This window comes from Macaca fascicularis, chromosome 12 (assembly GCF_037993035.2).
Source record: "Macaca fascicularis isolate 582-1 chromosome 12, T2T-MFA8v1.1".
Classification (NCBI taxonomy): domain Eukaryota; kingdom Metazoa; phylum Chordata; class Mammalia; order Primates; family Cercopithecidae; genus Macaca; species Macaca fascicularis.
Window position 1 is genome coordinate 44562472 of NC_088386.1, and position 18314 is coordinate 44580785.

The 18314-nt window shown below is 44.8% G+C and overlaps 1 protein-coding gene across 1 annotated transcript in view; it reads left to right on the top strand.

Annotated features, from left to right (window-relative positions):
* Nucleotides 1–18314, top strand: part of KIF5C (kinesin family member 5C) — a 152296-nt gene that overhangs the window by 112578 nt on the left and 21404 nt on the right. The window contains exons 16-21 of the mRNA XM_045367028.2: nt 3970–4158; nt 7349–7466; nt 10185–10261; nt 11335–11444; nt 13342–13443; nt 13641–13701. Of these exons, the coding sequence (XP_045222963.1) occupies nt 3970–4158; nt 7349–7466; nt 10185–10261; nt 11335–11444; nt 13342–13443; nt 13641–13701 (657 nt within the window). The remainder of the gene's footprint in view (nt 1–3969; nt 4159–7348; nt 7467–10184; nt 10262–11334; nt 11445–13341; nt 13444–13640; nt 13702–18314) is intronic.

Below are 18314 nucleotides of genomic sequence, written 5' to 3' on the forward strand. Positions count from 1 at the left end.
TTGGAAAGGAGAGCTTTATTTTTCATAAAGGGTTGCAGGCTGCAGGATGACCATTCTTACAGGTTGGGAAGTGTAACCTCTGGCCAGAAGCCAGAAATAAGCACTTTGAGGGTGGAAAGAATAAGAAAGGGATTTATGTTTTTCACAGGGTGGCCAAATATACTTATTCAACAGATTACAGGAGGAGTTATGAAGATTCATGAAGGAGTGGCATGTGCATGTATAGTAGGAAAACATGTATGCAACATGGGTCCATGTTCACTTTGGTTTAGAGACTTAACATTTAAATGTATTATAATTAGGCCCTATACATCAAAGGGTAAAGCAGAGGACATGAAGGCTCTCTGTGTGCAGCCTTAGTAGCCTGCCCAGAACCAGAACCACTTCGTGGTTGGTGGTCTCTTGTTGGGGAAGGAACACTGGTTGGTGGTTGTGTTGAAATTGCAAAAGAGAAGGGCAGGGGCAGGCCGTGGTTGATATCAGCAGTGAAGCAGTGGAGTGAATATTTCAAAAGGGCTGGCTTCTGTTTAAACCTTGGGGAAGAAGGCCTACTGCCGATTGGCGAGGGAGGGGGTGTGACCAGGCGTTTCCAATTTCACAATCTGTCATGGCCTGGAACTCGGTATTTAACATTCCTCTGGGGTCTCCTTGGCCACGAGGGGGTGTGTTCAGTCATTTGGGGGTTTAGGATTTTATTTTTATTTCTTGGGGCCTACCTTACCTCACTACCTTCAAAGGAATCTAGCCAGAAACTGAATAGAAAGTTGAGGTAGAGTAAATGAACTGAATTGGACTCACTGCCTAATTTTCATTTGGCCCACACTGACTTGTAGGCCTTTAGATGTGAACATGCACCTTACTTACCTTGGGTGTGGTCTAGGAATGGCAGTAGTTCATCATCTTGCACAGCCACTCCATGCTTGAGAGACGGGGTAGGGAGGTGGAGAGGTGGGGGCGACTCCCTGTATAGGCAGGTAGAAGCAGCAGGCCACATCTTCCAAACATTTCATGACGGTGCGGTCTTTTCTCCTGGGTTGGTCATTGATACTGGATCCCATGGTCTAGTATGTACCTCTGGGGCATTATCAGACTCTGGGACAGTTATAAATAACATTTCAGCACAAACTGATTATTTTTTTTTTTTGAAATAACAGTGTCCTAAAATTACTGGAAACCTTTGAACATGAAACCACTAAATATATGAACTCTGTAGTGGTAAGAAACCTCACAGTTAAAAACCATTTGTTAGGGGTATTGTTTTTATCCATCAGGCACAAACTCAAAATCTCCTTTTAGATCTCCAAGGACAAGAACTGGCTTCAGAAGTTATAGCTCTGGTTTGGAAGAAGAAATGTCTAGCTCTCATTTTGGAGGAAGCCCATCTTTATACATATCTATATTTTTACTCTTCCTCAATTTACATGGGATCTGGGCATAAAAGACAAAGTGTCCTACTTTAACAGACCTGGAAAAGAAGAGGGATTCATTCTCTTCCCAGGGTGCCAGAGCTGCTGGCTTAGCAGCGTTTTCCTACCAGGAGCTGGTGTAGGCTGTGAATTCCATGTGGAAGAGATGGATTTTACCTTATCTCTCTGCAGAAACTGGACAAGATGTAAGATACCCCTGGTCAGGCTCAGAAAGGTGTTTCTCATCCCTCACCTACACTGGACTAAAGACAATGGCAGAACACACTGAACTTGAAGATTGCATGCTTTGGAATAGAAAAGGAATGTACTGAGGAAGGGTGTTGGTAGGCAGATCTTTGGCAGTCGGAAGTAAAATGGGTTTAACAAGGACCTCCATGAAGGTAGAGTCAGAAATAGATACTTGTCAATTTTCTTGCTGTTGACATACATTCTGCAGTATTATTGACACTGGAGTCACTTGACGTGTACTATCGTTGAATTTTTTTTAAATTTTTAATTTTGATTTCAATAGATTTTTGGAGGACAGGTGGTGTTTGGTTACATGGATAAGTTCTTTAGTGGTGATTTCTGAGATTTTGGTGCACCCATCACCTAAGCAGTGTACACTGTACCCAATATGTACTCTTTTATCCCTCACCCCACTTCCCACCCTTTCCTCCATGTCCCCAAAGTCCGTTGTATCATTCTTATGCCTTTGTGTCCTCATAGCTAGCTTTCACTTATAAGTGAGAATATATGATGTTTGGCTTCCCGCTCTTGAGTTATTAATACTTCACTTAGAATAATGGTCTCCAATTCCACCTAGGTTGCTGCGAATGCCACTATTTCGTTCCTTTTTATGGCTGAGTAGTATTCCATGATTTTATATGTGTATATATATATACACATACACACACACACACCCACATTTTCTTTATCTACTCGTTACTGATGGGCATTTGGGCTGGTTCCATATTTTTGAAATTGCGAATTGTGCTGCCATGAACATGCATGTCTTTTTCATATAATGACATCTTTTCCTCTGGGTAGATACCCAGTAGTAGGATTGCTGGATCGAGTGGCAGATCTACTTTTAGTTCTTTAAAGAATCTCCACATTGTTTTCCATAGTGGTTGTACTAGTTTACATTCCCACCAGCAGTGTAAAAGCATTCCCTTTTCATCACATCCATGCCAACATCTATTATTTTTTAATTTTTTTGATTATGGCCAGTCTTGCAGAAGCAAGGTGGTTTCACATTGTGGTTTTGATTTGCATTTCACTGATAATTAATGATGTTGAGCCTTTTCCATATGTTTGTTGGCCATTTATATTGTTGTTGAATTCTTATGGTAAGGTTGATGCCAAATTACAGGAACTCAGCAGTGTCTAGTGTACTTCATATTTGCTACCAAATTTCAAGGCTGATGCCTGATTCCATTTTTTTAGCCCTTAAATGTTTATTGAACAGATAGTTATATGATGAGTGAATGACAGCAATAACGACATAAGTGGGCACTCGGGAGTGTACTGTGGAACATCAAAAAACCATGGTTGGAGTCATTGTATTTCAACCAATGGAAGCCTCTGTTTCTGCGCCGGATTCTGGACGAGGTTCTTTGTTTTCTCTTAAGGTGATAGGCTGCCCTCTGGTGGCTAAACAAAATATGCACACAGTTACTTGTTCATTTGGTCAATTGCTCTTAAAGACCCTGTTTGCATTGAGCCGATGGGTTTCTATCCCAAGTATCTTGCTTCAACTTTTGTTTCCAGTAGAGCTTTGAAACTTAGAAACCAAATATAGATCATGCAGGAATTCTGGCTGTCAGAATCTTCTCTTCTAAGGTGGATTTAGACTGTTGTTCTCAGAGGATCTTAAATAATGAGCTAGATTACTGTCTGCTTGAAAGGAGCAGGTGTGAAAAGGCAAAGGAAAATAGACTAGTAGTAGTAATGAAAAGTTATGCTGAGAAACCTTTATCAAGAAGCCCTTTGGTAATTCATAGTACATTCTTATTCATTCGATTTTCTATTTAATTGAGGACTAAACATGGAAACACCTTTTTATTTCAATCCTTGTTTATAGAAACATATTCAAGGCATTATACTACTTCTCTACCTGAATAAGCACACTATGGAGAACATTAATGAAGTTTTGATTTGAGTTTTTATAGGAATTCAGCATCACCTTTAGGAGCATTAGGTCTTGCTGCTGTTACAGAGATATAAGGTGTAAGACATTGAATGGAATACCTTTTTGAAGTTATCTCCTTTTAAAAATCTTCAGTGTTTCTTCTTATGCTGTCATCTCTCTAAAAATTGATGGTAATGAAAAACCTAATTAATTGAGGATTATATTTAGTAGGGGGTTTCAACTGAAAGTTTGACCTGAGGTTTAGGAGAACGTGGGGTTGAATGTTTAGTACTTTCCGCTTGTCCTTTAATTGGGATTCTGAACCAGAAATCCATGGACACCTTGGGGATCTAGGGGCAGGTTTCAGGGGAGTCCGTGAACCTACAGAAATTGTGGGCAACATTTGAGTGTGTCCCCTCCTGTGCTCAGTTGGCAGATGTGAATGGAGTCATTGAGGAGGAGTTTACCATGGCCCGCCTGTACATCAGCAAGATGAAGTCAGAGGTCAAGTCCCTGGTGAACCGCAGCAAACAACTCGAGAGTGCCCAGATGGACTCCAACAGGAAGATGAACGCCAGCGAGCGGGAACTGGCAGCCTGCCAGCTGCTCATCTCGCAGGTGGGCCCTTCCCTTCCCCCTCATTGTCTTGAGATCTGCTGCCTCCATGCCCTTGCTGGTGCTGATGGTGCGCCATAGGCTTAGTTGATGGACTTTGCTTTGTGTAAGCTTGGCCTCCCCAGGCGATGGCAGCCCAGGTCTCTTCTTAGAGCTACATTTTGTTGTGAGAAATACATGAATTCTGATGAGTCGTTTCCCATAGATGGATGGCTAGCTAGCTAATGAATGTAAAAGATTGGGTGGAATCTCTAAAATTCCTATGAGTAAGGCAATATTCCCTCATCTTTTAATCTCTACCATAGGTCCACTTTAATATGGAAAAACAGACTACTACTAGTAGTAGTAGTAGCAAGTGGCATTTTATTGAGCTTTTACTATGTACCATATACCGTGCTAAGTACTTCACATGCATTTTCTCACTTAATCTTAAAAAAATCCTGGTAGGCAGGTTTTATTATTATTCCTCTGTTTCAGACAGGCAGCTGAGATTTAGATTAAATATATGTCCGAACACCTACAGCCAGTGAATGACAGAGCGGGGCTACTCAAAAAAATGTGTGTGAACCCAAAGCCCATGTCTTCAGGGGCTGTTCAAGTCCCAGGGCACATTTCACTTGCCTATCGAGTAAGGCTGCTCTTCTTCCTATTGGAGTGGCATTTTCAGTTTAGTAAAGTACCCTCAGAAAACAGCAATCCAGTTTCTGGGCTACCACTGATATCGGAGCTTGGTATTTGGGTCTGGCGTTTCCAGGAGGGGTCTAATTGTACACTACTTACTGCCTTATGCGAGGCATTAAAATAGGCTGTCATTTGGAGGAAACAGGAAACGGATACCAACATGGATTGGTGTGTCAAATAATACTGAGGCGGACAAAAGCATACTTTGTTCTGGTGTGCTTTTAACCATAATAATGTGTAATCACAGAAACATCTCCAACCTCTCTGTCTAAAATGAATCCACAAGGTTCCATTTTATAACCAACATAATAAGCAGAAATGTATTGAAAAGATTATTCCGCGCTAATGTGTGATAGTAAAATCGATATATTCATACATTGTTGAGAAAAGTATAATTTGGTCAGTCCTTTTGGAAAGCACTGTGGAAATCAGAAACCATAAAAATATAAGTATAATTTAGTCCAGTAATTTCACTGACAGTATTTTTCATTGTTAATGAAAATGAAAAAAAATTTATTTCATATGGTATTCTCATTTCCTGATTAAAAATATTAAAAGCTTTTATGCAAGGTATTGAAGACAATGTTATTTTGGATTATAATAAAATAAATTGCCCAAATATCCACTGATAGACTAATAAGATAAAGTTACATGGAATAATATTATACAGCTCTTATAAAAAATGTAAAAACCTAGCCATTGGGAAAGTCTAATTATATAAAGTTACATGAAAATGAAAATGCTGAGTTAGATTTATGTTGTGCTTTGCATTCCTGCAGATAAGACCAGGAATATCAGGGGGAAATAGTCGATACATTGGTTTATGGTTTACACCACTTTTTCTGGATTTGCTTTAGAATTTTATTTTTTATAATTATATAGTTATTATCTATGAAAAGTGAAAATAAAAACGATGTACATAAGGGAACAGTGCACCCCATATGTGATTTCTAGGTCATCTATGATACCAACAGCACGTGCTTTGACCAGCCTGCTTCTAACATTTGGGGGTCAAGGCAAGGGTACTAATAGAGACCCCATGGCCTGCAGCCCACCCTCTTCTCTTTCAGGCTGGACATACCAACTCCATGTCCAAGTCCCTTTTGCACCCGGTGTGAACTGATGGAACTGTTAGATGCCAGCTGCCATTTGTGTAAATGGGTGAGGAAGAGGTAGTGCCAGCCCTGGCCTTCAGACCTGGAGTAGGAAGTTTCTAGGTCCCCAGTACTCTGAGTGTGGTCTAGAGGAGACATAGGTTCAGGTGGACATGCTCCCTTGGCCTGTGAACTCTTTGCTTAGTGGAGTAGGGTGCAGCCAGAGGAGGGCCCAGTGGGGTACTCTGAATCATCCAGGTCTCAGACTGACACTGACTTTGCTGTATGAGATCAGAGTCAAGAACATTAGGATGTGTTGAGTTTAAAGAGTTCTAAAGTTCTCTTTCTACATCAGCAACAAACACAGGTTCCATTAGGTGGTGGTTTGCACTCTGCTACAATTCATACATTGCAAAGATTCGACCATTATTTCCTGAAGTTCAAAAGTAACAGAAACCATGGCTCTTTATTTTCTGATGTGATCTAAGGAACCTGGCAGTCTTTCCAGCTGAAATGCTATCTTCTGTGTTTACGTTCATCCTCATCACCAAAAACTGTGCTTATAAGATGACTGCTCCAACGGAGTTGTGTTTTCTGGAGAAGTTATTTCATTAGATTAGAGCTCAGTCTCCAGGGTCTCCTGCCTAAAGCTGAGCTCCCTAGATCTGGAGAGGGAAGTGTTCTGTACACATTTTCCATCTGCCTAGAAGTTACCACTGTCCCTGTTCAGCCAACAAGCTCTCATTCATTCATTCATTCATTCATTTCACTAGTATTTATTAAGCACCTACCCTCAGGGAGCTAACAACTAAAAAAGACAAGACAAATGATGTAGACATTAGGTGCTGTAAGAAAGTGTTGGGGCCTGAGTGATAAGGAGCTAGCCAGGGCAGTGTGTGTGTGTGTGTGTGGTGTGTGGTGGGTGGTGATGGTGGGGAGGGAAAGCTTCCAGGGAGAGGAAAATGCAAAGGTCCTGAGATGGGAATTGGTGTGTCTGAAGGACAGAAAAAGGAAAGACCTAATATTTGAATGGTGAAGATGGAATCCAGAGGTGCGTGTTCAATGAATGAGGCCTTCAGCCCTGCACTTTTCCCAGCCTGTTTCTCTCATGCACGCTTTTCTCTGAGGAGCGAAACCCACTTGGCCTTCGGCATCTCACGTTAAGTGGATGGTGAGGAGGGGCCTGCCATGAGTGGTGTCTGTGGGGAATGAAGCCAAGAAGCACAGGGAGAAGCAGAGGTCTGTCTTGGTGTGATTCTGAACACCAAGGCAAGGGTGAAATGGGCACCATTTGGTAGTGGCACTCAGAAAAGGGACTCAGGAACCCCTCCTGTCTCTCATTTTCCCACCAGTCAATTCCAGGCCAGCCTGGATGATCACCTGCTAGTCATTCACTCTTCCTTTTTGCTTGTTTAAAGCACGAAGCCAAGATCAAGTCTCTGACAGACTACATGCAGAACATGGAACAGAAGAGGAGGCAGCTAGAAGAGTCCCAGGACTCGCTCAGCGAAGAGCTGGCTAAGCTCCGAGCCCAGGGTAAATATTTGACTAACGCGCAGGTGTCAAACACCTGGCCTAAGGCAGACAGCCTCTGGTTGACTGGAATCATGATGTTTAGTTTTGCTTAGTTGAAGTATTTCTAGGTCTGCTGCAAACAATAGCATAACTGGAAAAAAGGGAGAGATTTCTATTTCGTTTTTTCTTTCTTTTTTTTTTTTTTTTTTTTTGAGACAAGAGTCTCTCTCTGTTGCCCAGGCTGGAGTGCAGTCTGCGATCTCAGCTCACTGCAACCTCCACCTCCCAGGTTCCAGCGATTCTCCTGCCTCAGCCTCCTGAGTAGCTGGGACTACAGGTGTGCATCACCACACCCAGATAATTTTTGTCTTTTTTAGTAGAGATAGGGTTTCACCATATTGGCCAGGCTGGTCTCCAACTCCTGACCTCATGATCCGACTGCCTCAGCCTCCCAAAAATACAGACATGAGCCACCGTGCCCAGCTTAAAAGGAGAGATTTCTAAGAGACCGTTCCCACCCTGAATCTGCTCATCTTCCCATTTCCCCACAGTCCACCCAGTTATCCAAATCAGAATCCCTCACTCCCCACCTCCTGACTCTAGTTGGTCACCAGAGCCTGTTCATTCCACCTGCCAGAGGCCTCTCTGGTTCACTGTCCAGGTTAACTAAGGACTGTGGCTATATCCATCTACCCATGCCCACCCTCAGTCTGCTCTGGGCCAGCCACTGTGTGGCATCCCAAGGGATGATCCTAAAATTCACATTCTCTCTCTGTCCAAACCGACACTTCTAACCCCTCCATGGCATCCCGTTGCTCTTAATATAAAGTTTGAACTGCCGTGGCTTCGCTGGCACCTCCTTGAACAAGCTCTTCCCTTTGCCAGCCAGCCTTGTGATCTCCTGAGCTTAGGGAAGTGCGTCACACATAGGAAGCATTTCATAAATATGAATGAATAGAAGCTGAGATTCAAGAGAAGGGACTAGAAATGCAGAAACTAGAACAGGATTAAGAATGTATGTGCCATGTAATGTGAAACTAGAACATATATATTATGAGTTGCAATGAAAATTGTTACAATTCTTTCAGAAAGCTATTTGAAAATACATACTAATAATTATAACATTTTTCATACCTTTTGATCATCACATCTCAGATATTCATTGCAGAATTTTAGATCAGCAAAAAAGAGGAAGCCATCTAAGTGTCTAATAGCTAACACACTATGGTGTGTTATTTAATAGAACTTTTTTTTCACATGAAATACGTGAAGGTGTGCTACAATGTTTATGATGCAATGTTAGGTGAAAATCACAATATATCATTGTATCTTTACTATGGTTATAACTATTAAAAATGAATGAATGCGGCTGGGCATGGTGGCTCACGCCTGTAATCCCAGCGCTTTGCAAAGCCGAGGTGGGCAGATCATGAGGTCAGAAGTGGAGACCAGCCTGGCCAACATAGTGAAAACCCGTCTCTACTAAAAATACAAAAATTAGCTGGGCATGGTGGCAGACGCCTGTAATCCCAGCTACTCGGGAGGCTGAGGAAGGAGAATCGCTTGAATCCGGGAGCCGGAGGTTGTAGTGAGCTGAGATCATGCCACTGCACTCCAGCCTGGGTGACAGAACAAGACTCCGTCTAGGGGAAAAAAAAAAAAAAGAATGGATGCTTGCGTTCCTAGGAATTCATATTTAAGATAAAAGTGGTTGTGATAGGGTAGTTGGGATGGTGATGCTGTTATCAATTTTTATATCCTTTATTGTTGTTGTACAGTTTGCTCAGTAAATACATTTTGTGTCAGATGCCAAGGCAGATTTAAAAAGAAAGAACATACCCACTCTGTGCTCTAACCTCGTAACATGTTCTTTGTGTGGTAACACGTGCATGTTAGTAGGTGCACCATCAAAAACTGCACATGGAAAATCATGTTTCTCTCTTACATTCAGTGGTTTCTGCAGTGGGGCCACTGAGTTGAAATAAAATAGAGGCAAGAAAACCTGAAGTGGAACAGACCAGAGAGAAATAATGAATTGAATGTCACTGTCGTAAAGCACTCTGCTCCCTGGCACCCCAGCTCCACAGCTGGGGCTGCCCATTGCACCTGGCATTCAGGGAGCGCCAGCGACCAAGCATATGCTGAGACAGGAGTGCCACACTGCAGCCCTGCCCCAAACGTGGGGCCTTCTGATTTAATCTCCAAAGTGTTATGCTATCTTTCCACTTCCCATGTTCCCATCCTTAGAGTATGTTTTCCTGCCCCAGATTCTTGGAGAATAAACGCCTACACATGGGAGGTAAAGTAGGTCTTCCTGGAACCCCCATCATGGCATGGGTCCACAGGCCACCTAACAGTCACAGAGGGCTTTATCATCTGCAAGGCCCATTTATGCACATGACCTTGTGCTGATCACAGAGACCAGGTGGGAAACAAGCCCTCCCAGGTGCGCGGTGACATAAAGCCAGAGTGCAGTCCTAGGAGGACCGCCCCCCGCGAGCATTGTCCCCTACAGTTGCTGCGCTTCCCTGTGGAAGGAATGCCGCAGGAGGGGGCCGCCTTGGCTTTAGCCGGCAGTCCTTGCCTGTTGCTTTATGCCGTGGTTGTAACTGCTGATATAAGCTGATGTTTCACTCGGTTGCCATTTTTCTTGCTTTTTATTTTTATTTTTTTAATTTTTGATTTTGGGTGTGAGTCCCACCGGTTAAATCTTAAATCATCATTTAAAATTCAAAACAGAAAAAATGCACGAAGTCAGCTTCCAGGATAAGGAGAAGGAACATCTGACGCGGTTGCAGGATGCTGAGGAAATGAAGGTGCGTGTGACCGCCCCTTCCATTAAGCCCAGTGTGCATTTGATGCATTTGGATTGGAAATGCTTGTTCTAGGAAAATCTGTCACCTTCAGATCTGTGTATGGCAGGGGAGAGGGGAGAGGAGCTGCTGGGCACTCAGAGTCCATCTCAGAGTGTGGTCTGGCTTAGAAATGAGCAAGTCCCGAAACCCCAAGATGTCTGTAGAGAATGGTTAAGTTGCGTTAATACCTTTGTCTTCCCCATTCCTGATGAAGAGGGATAGGGTAGCACCCCCAATCACTGCATGAGCTCTTTTGTCGGAGTTCACTTCTAAGGATTTCTTCCTCCAACCTTTATGAAGAACACACCAAATTTGAGTTTCTATCTCAAACACAGAGATTTTTCTTTTGGTCACATTTTAAAGAGTAAAGGAAAATTGATTGGGGAGTAAGACTTTTAGGTGAATAAAATGAGACAGGAGAAGATGTAGGATTTTGATTAGTTGTAGGCAAACTATAAGCCTCACTGAGTCAAAGTCCACAGTTAAAGTGATGTCCACGGCATGCCCCTACTCCAGCCAGCAGAATAAAATCATGCCTTGTGGGAGTCCCTTTCCTGTCTTCAGAGTGTTTTGGCAGAAAGGTCTCCTTTGGACATCATCATAAATCTGTACAGCGGGCAGGGCAGGGGCTTTTATCTTAGTTTTACAGGTGAGGGAGTGCAGCTCACACAGGTTACAGGTTTGTCTGAGGTTACTTGAATAGGGAGAGGTTGGTGCCCTCTGACTGACCTGGCTGGAGAAGCTCAGGGTGGACTGGAGAAGCTCAGGCTGGGCTGTAGAAGGTCAAGGGAACACTTTTAGTTGGTGGACTAATTGGCTCCTAAGGCCCACTTGGTTTTATAACAGATCTTGGGTTTTGTTACCCAATAAAGCAAGGCCGGGTCCTGGGCGCACAAGAGTCAGAAATGCCCCCAGTTTTGGGATCTGACATCTGAGGGACACAGGGGAGGAGGCAGGTCCAGATCCAGGGCTTGTCACAGAGTGGGCTGAGTGCCAATGAGTGGATGACATGTTTCTCTTGGCCTGGGATGCAGAAGGCGCTGGAGCAGCAGATGGAGAGCCACCGGGAAGCTCACCAGAAGCAGCTGTCTAGACTCCGAGATGAAATTGAGGAGAAGCAGAAAATCATTGATGAGATTCGGGAGTGAGTTGGCCCAGGACTCCAGGGGTGTGGGGGTGGTCATGCCTCGGTCCTCTTGGGGAAGCCCGGAAGGATGTGGCTCTTAGCCAAGCGCCCTGCTCACCTTGCCCTGTGGGCACTGCCCTGGTGACACAGCAGGCTGGGCGGGCTGCTTCCAAGGTCTGTTCTCCCATCTGGAGCTGAGCCTCCTGGAACCCTGGCATGGCAGGTGGCAGGCGGGCCCAGCTGCCTTTCCCAGTCCCCGAGGGCCGGGGTCACATAGGTGATTCCGTGGATGGACACATGCCCCAGTAGATGGGGGGAGCGTCTGTAATGAAAGCACCAAAGAAAAGAAAAAAAAAAGAAAAAAGAAAAAAAACTTGGTCCTGACTGCACAGTTCTAGTAGGTTAATAAACACTCGAGAGAAGACAGCACCACTGCCTCCCTTTCTCCCCCTACACATACACACTCACTGTGCCACCCAGCCACCTGGTTCCATGTGCTCACTTCTTAGGACCCCACACTGTCATGTGTCTGCACAGGCAGAGGTGCCAGCGACCTGTGGCACTGCCACCAGGATGGCATCATTGCAGTTTCTCTCTGGTGACACCCCCTCATGCTGTGCTCCTACCTTGTCACAGCCTCTGACATGCCCTCTGCTCCTTCAGAATGATGTTTTCAAATGCTCTGCATAAAAGACTTGGGATTACAAAGAAAACCAATTATATTGAAATGCTGATCTCCCCACCCCCACCCCACCCGGGGTCTACACTGTTCTCTTCCCTCCCACTTTCTGTAGATGAAGAAACAGATTTCTATATGGGAAGCAAGATGAAATGATTTACTTAAGGTCACATTGCTAAATAGGAATCAGATTGGAGTTAGACTTTAATTCTCCAGACTACTGATCCAAGTCCCTTTTCAATGTGTGTGAGCCGCTTGAAAGGTACATTTGCATTTTAAAAGAGAAGAATGGTAACCCAAGCAAAAGTCTAAATGGTGTGACCCAGACTCGGTGCCCAGTCCCTGAAGGAAGGCACTTAGACTCCTCCCTCTTTTTCTCCTCCCGGGCCACCCCCTGCTGTTGCCATGTGCTTTCCCTTTCAGGGATATCTCACGTTTATTATTCTGATTAATCACCCTCACTTATTCACCTGGAAGGGAGGGGGAGGTGGGAGGGAAGGAAGGTGAGAAAGAGGGCGGGTTGGTGAGTGAGTTAGGAGGTGGGGAAGCTTCCTCGGTCTGTGCCCTTCAAATGGACTCTGGGCTTTCCTTCTGGTGGTGCATAGCTGTTCCTTTACAGGCGCTTAGGCGTGGCTCTAGGAAAGGTTTTATGAGTCCTAGGCTGATGTAAATGTTGACCAAACACCCTCAACCAGATGGCAAGTTTCTGTTTGCAGCAGAGCCCAGGCTGTCTTTTCTTCATAATTTCTCTCTCCGTGCCCACTCCTTGAGGGCAGAAACTGCCCCGGTATCTGTGAGGCATTTGGACTTGGGAGATGTTTTTAGAACGTCAGACCAGAAAGGAGGGAAGGTGGAAATGGCCAAATCAGGTTCCCCGAGGGAGCGCATGCCGTCGGAGGGGCTGAGGAAGCAGAGTTCTTCTTACATGGGCTCTGTGTTTTAAAATATCAGCCCTTCTCCCATCTCATTATTTTTCCCCTGAAGCTCTTGCCCAAGCAAACTATAAATACATCCTCAAAGCCTTATGTTTCATGACTCTTAGATGCACCCCAGAAATTAGTTTTCACTTGGGCAGGGAGGAAGCTGTGAGGTTGTTCTCTGATCCCTCCAAATCCTGCAGAATTACTGCCTTTATTGTACAGAACTAATAGGGTTGGAACAGAACCACGGTTTTAGCCGGATGACTCAGAATTTCAGACTGATGTGGAATATATTGCTTTTTCCTCTCAATTTCAGTTTGAATCAGAAACTGCAACTGGAACAGGAGAAGCTCAGTTCTGATTATAACAAGCTGAAAATAGAGGACCAAGAGAGAGAAATGAAGCTGGAAAAGCTCTTGTGAGTGCACTCTAAATATTTCCCCTATTTTCTCTCATCCCCATGATATTCTGGTTAGATTGGGCTAATTTAAAAACAGACAATGGCTATTTGTGTGCTTGTTGTTGGTTTTGTTTGATTTATCTGTGGATGCAAATAGTATCTGCTGAAATCTCTGAGTCCCCTATGGTGGTCTATGGTTCCTTTTTGTTTTTCAGATTGCTCAACGATAAAAGGGAACAAGCCAGAGAAGACCTCAAAGGGCTGGAGGAGACAGTGGTATGTCAAGATATTTCCCGATTTATGTTCGTCTCCAAGACCAGATTTGTTTGTGATTTGTCGGATTGTTTATTTCAAAATTTTATCCATGCACACCTTTCTGTGTAATGTTTTAGATAAGACATTCTACGGAAAAGTAGGATTTGTAGAATTGAGTCCTCAACTCTTCACAGAATCAGTCAACCAATCCACCTATCCTGAGAGCAGTAACCTGGAGCCCCTGAGTGAGGATTAAGCTGAATTGCAACTTAGCAATTTTACAGCCCTGTACTCTGTGACATACTTCCACTCAACATTCAACAGATATTTATTGAGCGTCTCCTAACGGCTGGCATTCTTCAAGGTGCCTGAATATATCCATAAACAACAGAGATAAGCTCTCTGTCCTTATGAAGCTTACCTTTAGCTGCGAGAGATGATAAACAGTAAGGAAACAAATCTTGCACTCTATCAGATGGCTATAGAATGTGCAGAGGTTGTTGACTGGGGGAGGCTCCACCTCAAAGGAGGTGACCTTTGAGCAGGGACTCGAAGAAGGAGAAGAAGTGAGCCATAGAGATATGTGGGGGAGAGCATTCCTGGCAGAGGCAACAGCTCATGCCAAGGCCCTGAGATAAGCCCAGGACTCTCATGTTGGGGGCCAGCAGGGAGGTTTGTGTAGCTGCAGCTGAGGGAAGGACAGGGATATAAGGTGAGCACAGAGAGGTAAAGGCCACAGTGATGCAGGCCAGGTAAAACTTTGAGACCTGCAGGGCTTTGGGTGGAGGAGTGATGGGCCCAGCTTCCCTTTGGAAGGGCTCGTTATTTGAAACCCTGGTTGGTTTTCTCTGTCCTGTGTCTGGGTTTGTTGGCATCATCTCCTCTGGTCGGCTTCCATTTCAGCTGCTCTGTGGGATAGCTGCCTGGCTCCATGCCCCACAGCCTGCGCTTCAAGACAGACCATTCTAACATAGCCTCTCCATTTGGTGAAAACACGTTCAGGCATTTCACATGATTCAACGACAGGGAGAAACTGTTGGTTAGATACAGTCATCCATTTTGGCTCTGTTCATGGGTCATGTGGATCTGTGTGGGACTGATCCATCTCCAAGGACCTGGTGACCCCACATTGGTGGCAACTGTTTGCTTGGGTCTGGCCCCGAGATTGTGCTCTGGCCCCTGGACTTATAGTATTTGTTGCACCTCAAAGCCAGGGAGCGGAAATGAGGGCACCAGCCATTGGAGACGGAAGATGCCTGTGTCCAAAGGGAGCCGGGCATTTGGAGCATGGAGGAGGAGCCTGTGAAGGGGGCTGCTGCTGGGGAACCTGAAACGAAGCCACACAATTGCTTCATCTACATCTGTTTTACCAGAGAAGTGATAATCCTAATTATAGATAATTATAGAAATTCAGAAAAATATTGAACATTAAAATTTCACTGTATTTCTACCAGCCAGAGATCAGTGATATCAATGAAATATTTTGGGATCTTCTCTTCCTTTACACCCGTGAGCTCTCAGGCACTCTCACCTCACTGTCCCTAGCCATCCGCGCCCTCTTTCGGTCTCATTGACATCTACAACTCAAGCACACGAGCACATCATCACACACTCACACCGGGACTCACAAGTCCCTTGCAGTCAGCTGCTCACTGTCAGGTTCTCATGCCTCTGCTCAGCCACACTCACTCCTGCATGTTCCTCCATACACAAGTACTTACAACACACACTCTTGTTACACACAGGACATGCGCACTTGCATGCACACACACAGCTTGCATTCTCACTAATGATTGTCCACACTTTCTCATTCGCACATTCACACAATCTCGTGCAGTTGCTCACCCTCACTCCCCTTGCTTGCCTTCACTCACACCCACACCCATGTTCACACTCCCTTGTACACTTTGCACAGATGCTGTCTCAGGACACTCCCCCTCACATGCACGCAGGCGCGTTCACACATGTCACCCTCATGCACTCTTTCAGTCACAACCACCTCCGCTCACACGCACACTCATTTCCATGCTCACGGACTCACATGCTTTCTTCTCTCATACGCTCAGGAGTGTGATATTTAAAGAATGGTTTCATCAGCTCTTTTGCCTTTTTTGAAGTTCGAGTGGTCTTTTGCGTCTTTTGAATGACGTATTTTCCTCACTAGCTCCTCTGTCTCCCTGCTCGTCCTCTCTCCCTCCCACGCTGGGCGCGGTTCCACGCGCTCCCTCCCAGGCTGCTCCCCACTCGCACCCTCGCCCAGCCCGTGCACGCGGACAGACCCACTGGCTTCATGGCACCCACATTCTCTCCCTCACTCTCACCACCCACACGCATCGCATGCACGCTTTTAAAATCCAAGATTGGAGCCCTGCAGTGTATGCCGTTTTAGACTCGGATGTTTTCACTCAGCCTTGGAATTCTCCCTGAGCCGTAAATGTTCTTCAGAAATAGACGCGCTGTCCTTGGCTGACTGTTCTGCCGCTCTCCTCAGCGCAGGGCCTGTTCTGCCTCCTGGAGTGTTTGGGTGGGGTGAGTGGGACATGGAGCCTGCTGACCAGGGGGTGAATGCCCGGGAAGCCCGCTGCAGGGCACAGTGGTGGAAAAGGCCGACTGGCCGTCAGAGCATCTCTGGCCCCGGGCAGCTGACTGGCTGGAACAGGACACTGTCTGGGCTTTGGGGTGGGAGCTCTCCTCTGGGTGCGTTGATGAGACTTATATTCCTTCCTTGCTGGTCCCACCCTTGCTGTCCACTGTGACAGGAAGCTGAGCCTTGAGCTTTGGCATGGAGGGTAGCAACCTGTGAAGAGGGACATGTGTGGGGAGGTGGAGGGGTGATAATGAACGTGATAGAGGAAGGAACACTGCCACAGGAGGCCGAATGATAGTTGCCTGAGCACAATGTGTGTAAATAAAAGGGACAAGTGATTTTAAATGATTTATACTACCCTTCCCAAACTGTTTATTGTTCAATATCCCTAAAAACAAACAAAAATGAGAGAAAGTTCCCAACCTCAGGACTCTATATTTAGTATTTACACCCTAGGAGAATCCTGGCCCTTGGACAAAGCACTGTTCTCATTCCGTCCTCTGTTCCCATTCCCTTTTGGTGTGGTGGTGGTTTTATGAAAAATGTAAACTGTGATTACAGTTCAATCAGTAATGAAACCACTGATGGGAGAGAGAGTGCATGCAGGGTGGGCGCAGGTGTTAAGGAGCAGGGTATCCAGGCTGCGCTCCCTCTGGCAGGGCCTGGGACAATGTGTAACATAGAGAGTACTGCACCCCTGCCCCTGGGCTGAAAGGCGGCACAGCCTCAGACAGGTCCTGTGTGCACATTATTCATAATCACAGATCCATTTGGTTTCCTGCAGAAAGTAATTTACCTCATCTGAGGACATAATTGACTTCAGGTGCTTCTTATTTCAACACAGAATTGGACCCAGTAATAAGACCTTAAATTAACAGAGAACTTTTACTGCAAGAAACTTAGTGTTTGTATAGCTTTATAGTATGTTTTTTTCCTTTTAGATGTGAGTGTGTGTGAGTTGCGTCCCTTGAAATTCTGTGTTAAAGTAGGTCAATTTAGACAAATAAAGTTTGCATGCAGAATTTAGCTCTCTCCTCTTCCTCTATAGGAAAATATTTTACAAGGAACTAATCACATCTCCTATAGTAAACACATGGAGACTTGAACAGACAGAAACATTTGATCTTCTGATCTTGTTAACAAAGATCACCAGATCTGGCTCAGGCTCTTGTCTCAGCAATCTAATTCCTAAGGTTTCATTTGTAGAAAGTAATCCAAAATGAAGGGGAAAAATGTCCCCAAGATTACAGTGAAAGTTTTAACAACAACAATAAAAGGAAGCAATACAAGCCTAATGAAGAAATGGCTTTTATGATATGAAATATGCATCAATAAATTCATACTAGTCACGTTTATTGGGCACTGAATATGTACCAGAAAATGTTCTCAGAACATTATAAGGTTCATCTCATTTAATCTTGACAGCAATGATGAGGCAACTACTGTTTTTATTGTCATGTTAGCAATAAGAAAACGGAGGCACAGAAAGGTTAGATAACTTGCCCAGGGCCACCCAGGAGGAAAGTCCACGAAATGCCTCATCCATAAGCTCAGTGATGTAAAGCAAACAAGTGTGTGGACTTGCGCCTGAAGCAGGTGTGGAGACGTGAAAAATGTGAATCAGTTACAGTGAGATATTGTGGCTAACTTTTCATTTAAGCTTGTTCGTATTACATTGTAACATTTATGTAATAAAAAGAAAAAAGAAAAAAGGAATTCATCCTGATACAACGTAGCCCAGTAGGAATTTTTGTGAGGAAACCTTTTGAATTTTTGTGGGTGAGGAAATGTGTGGTTCCACTGTGAACAGATGAGCAGGCTTTGTTCTAGTTTACAATTTGTGGTTTGGGTTCTCAGGCTCTGCACCTCAAGGTGCTCCAGTAACGACACTAGGTCCAGCAGTGGGCATGGTCAGGGTGGGGGTGTCACAGGGAAGGGGGGCGCACCAGCGGCATCCATGGCTGGCTCGGGAAGTGTCTTGGGGAATGATCTGGTGCCAAATGTGCCATAAATTCAGTGAATTGCTACATTTAAGTGACCTTTAAAA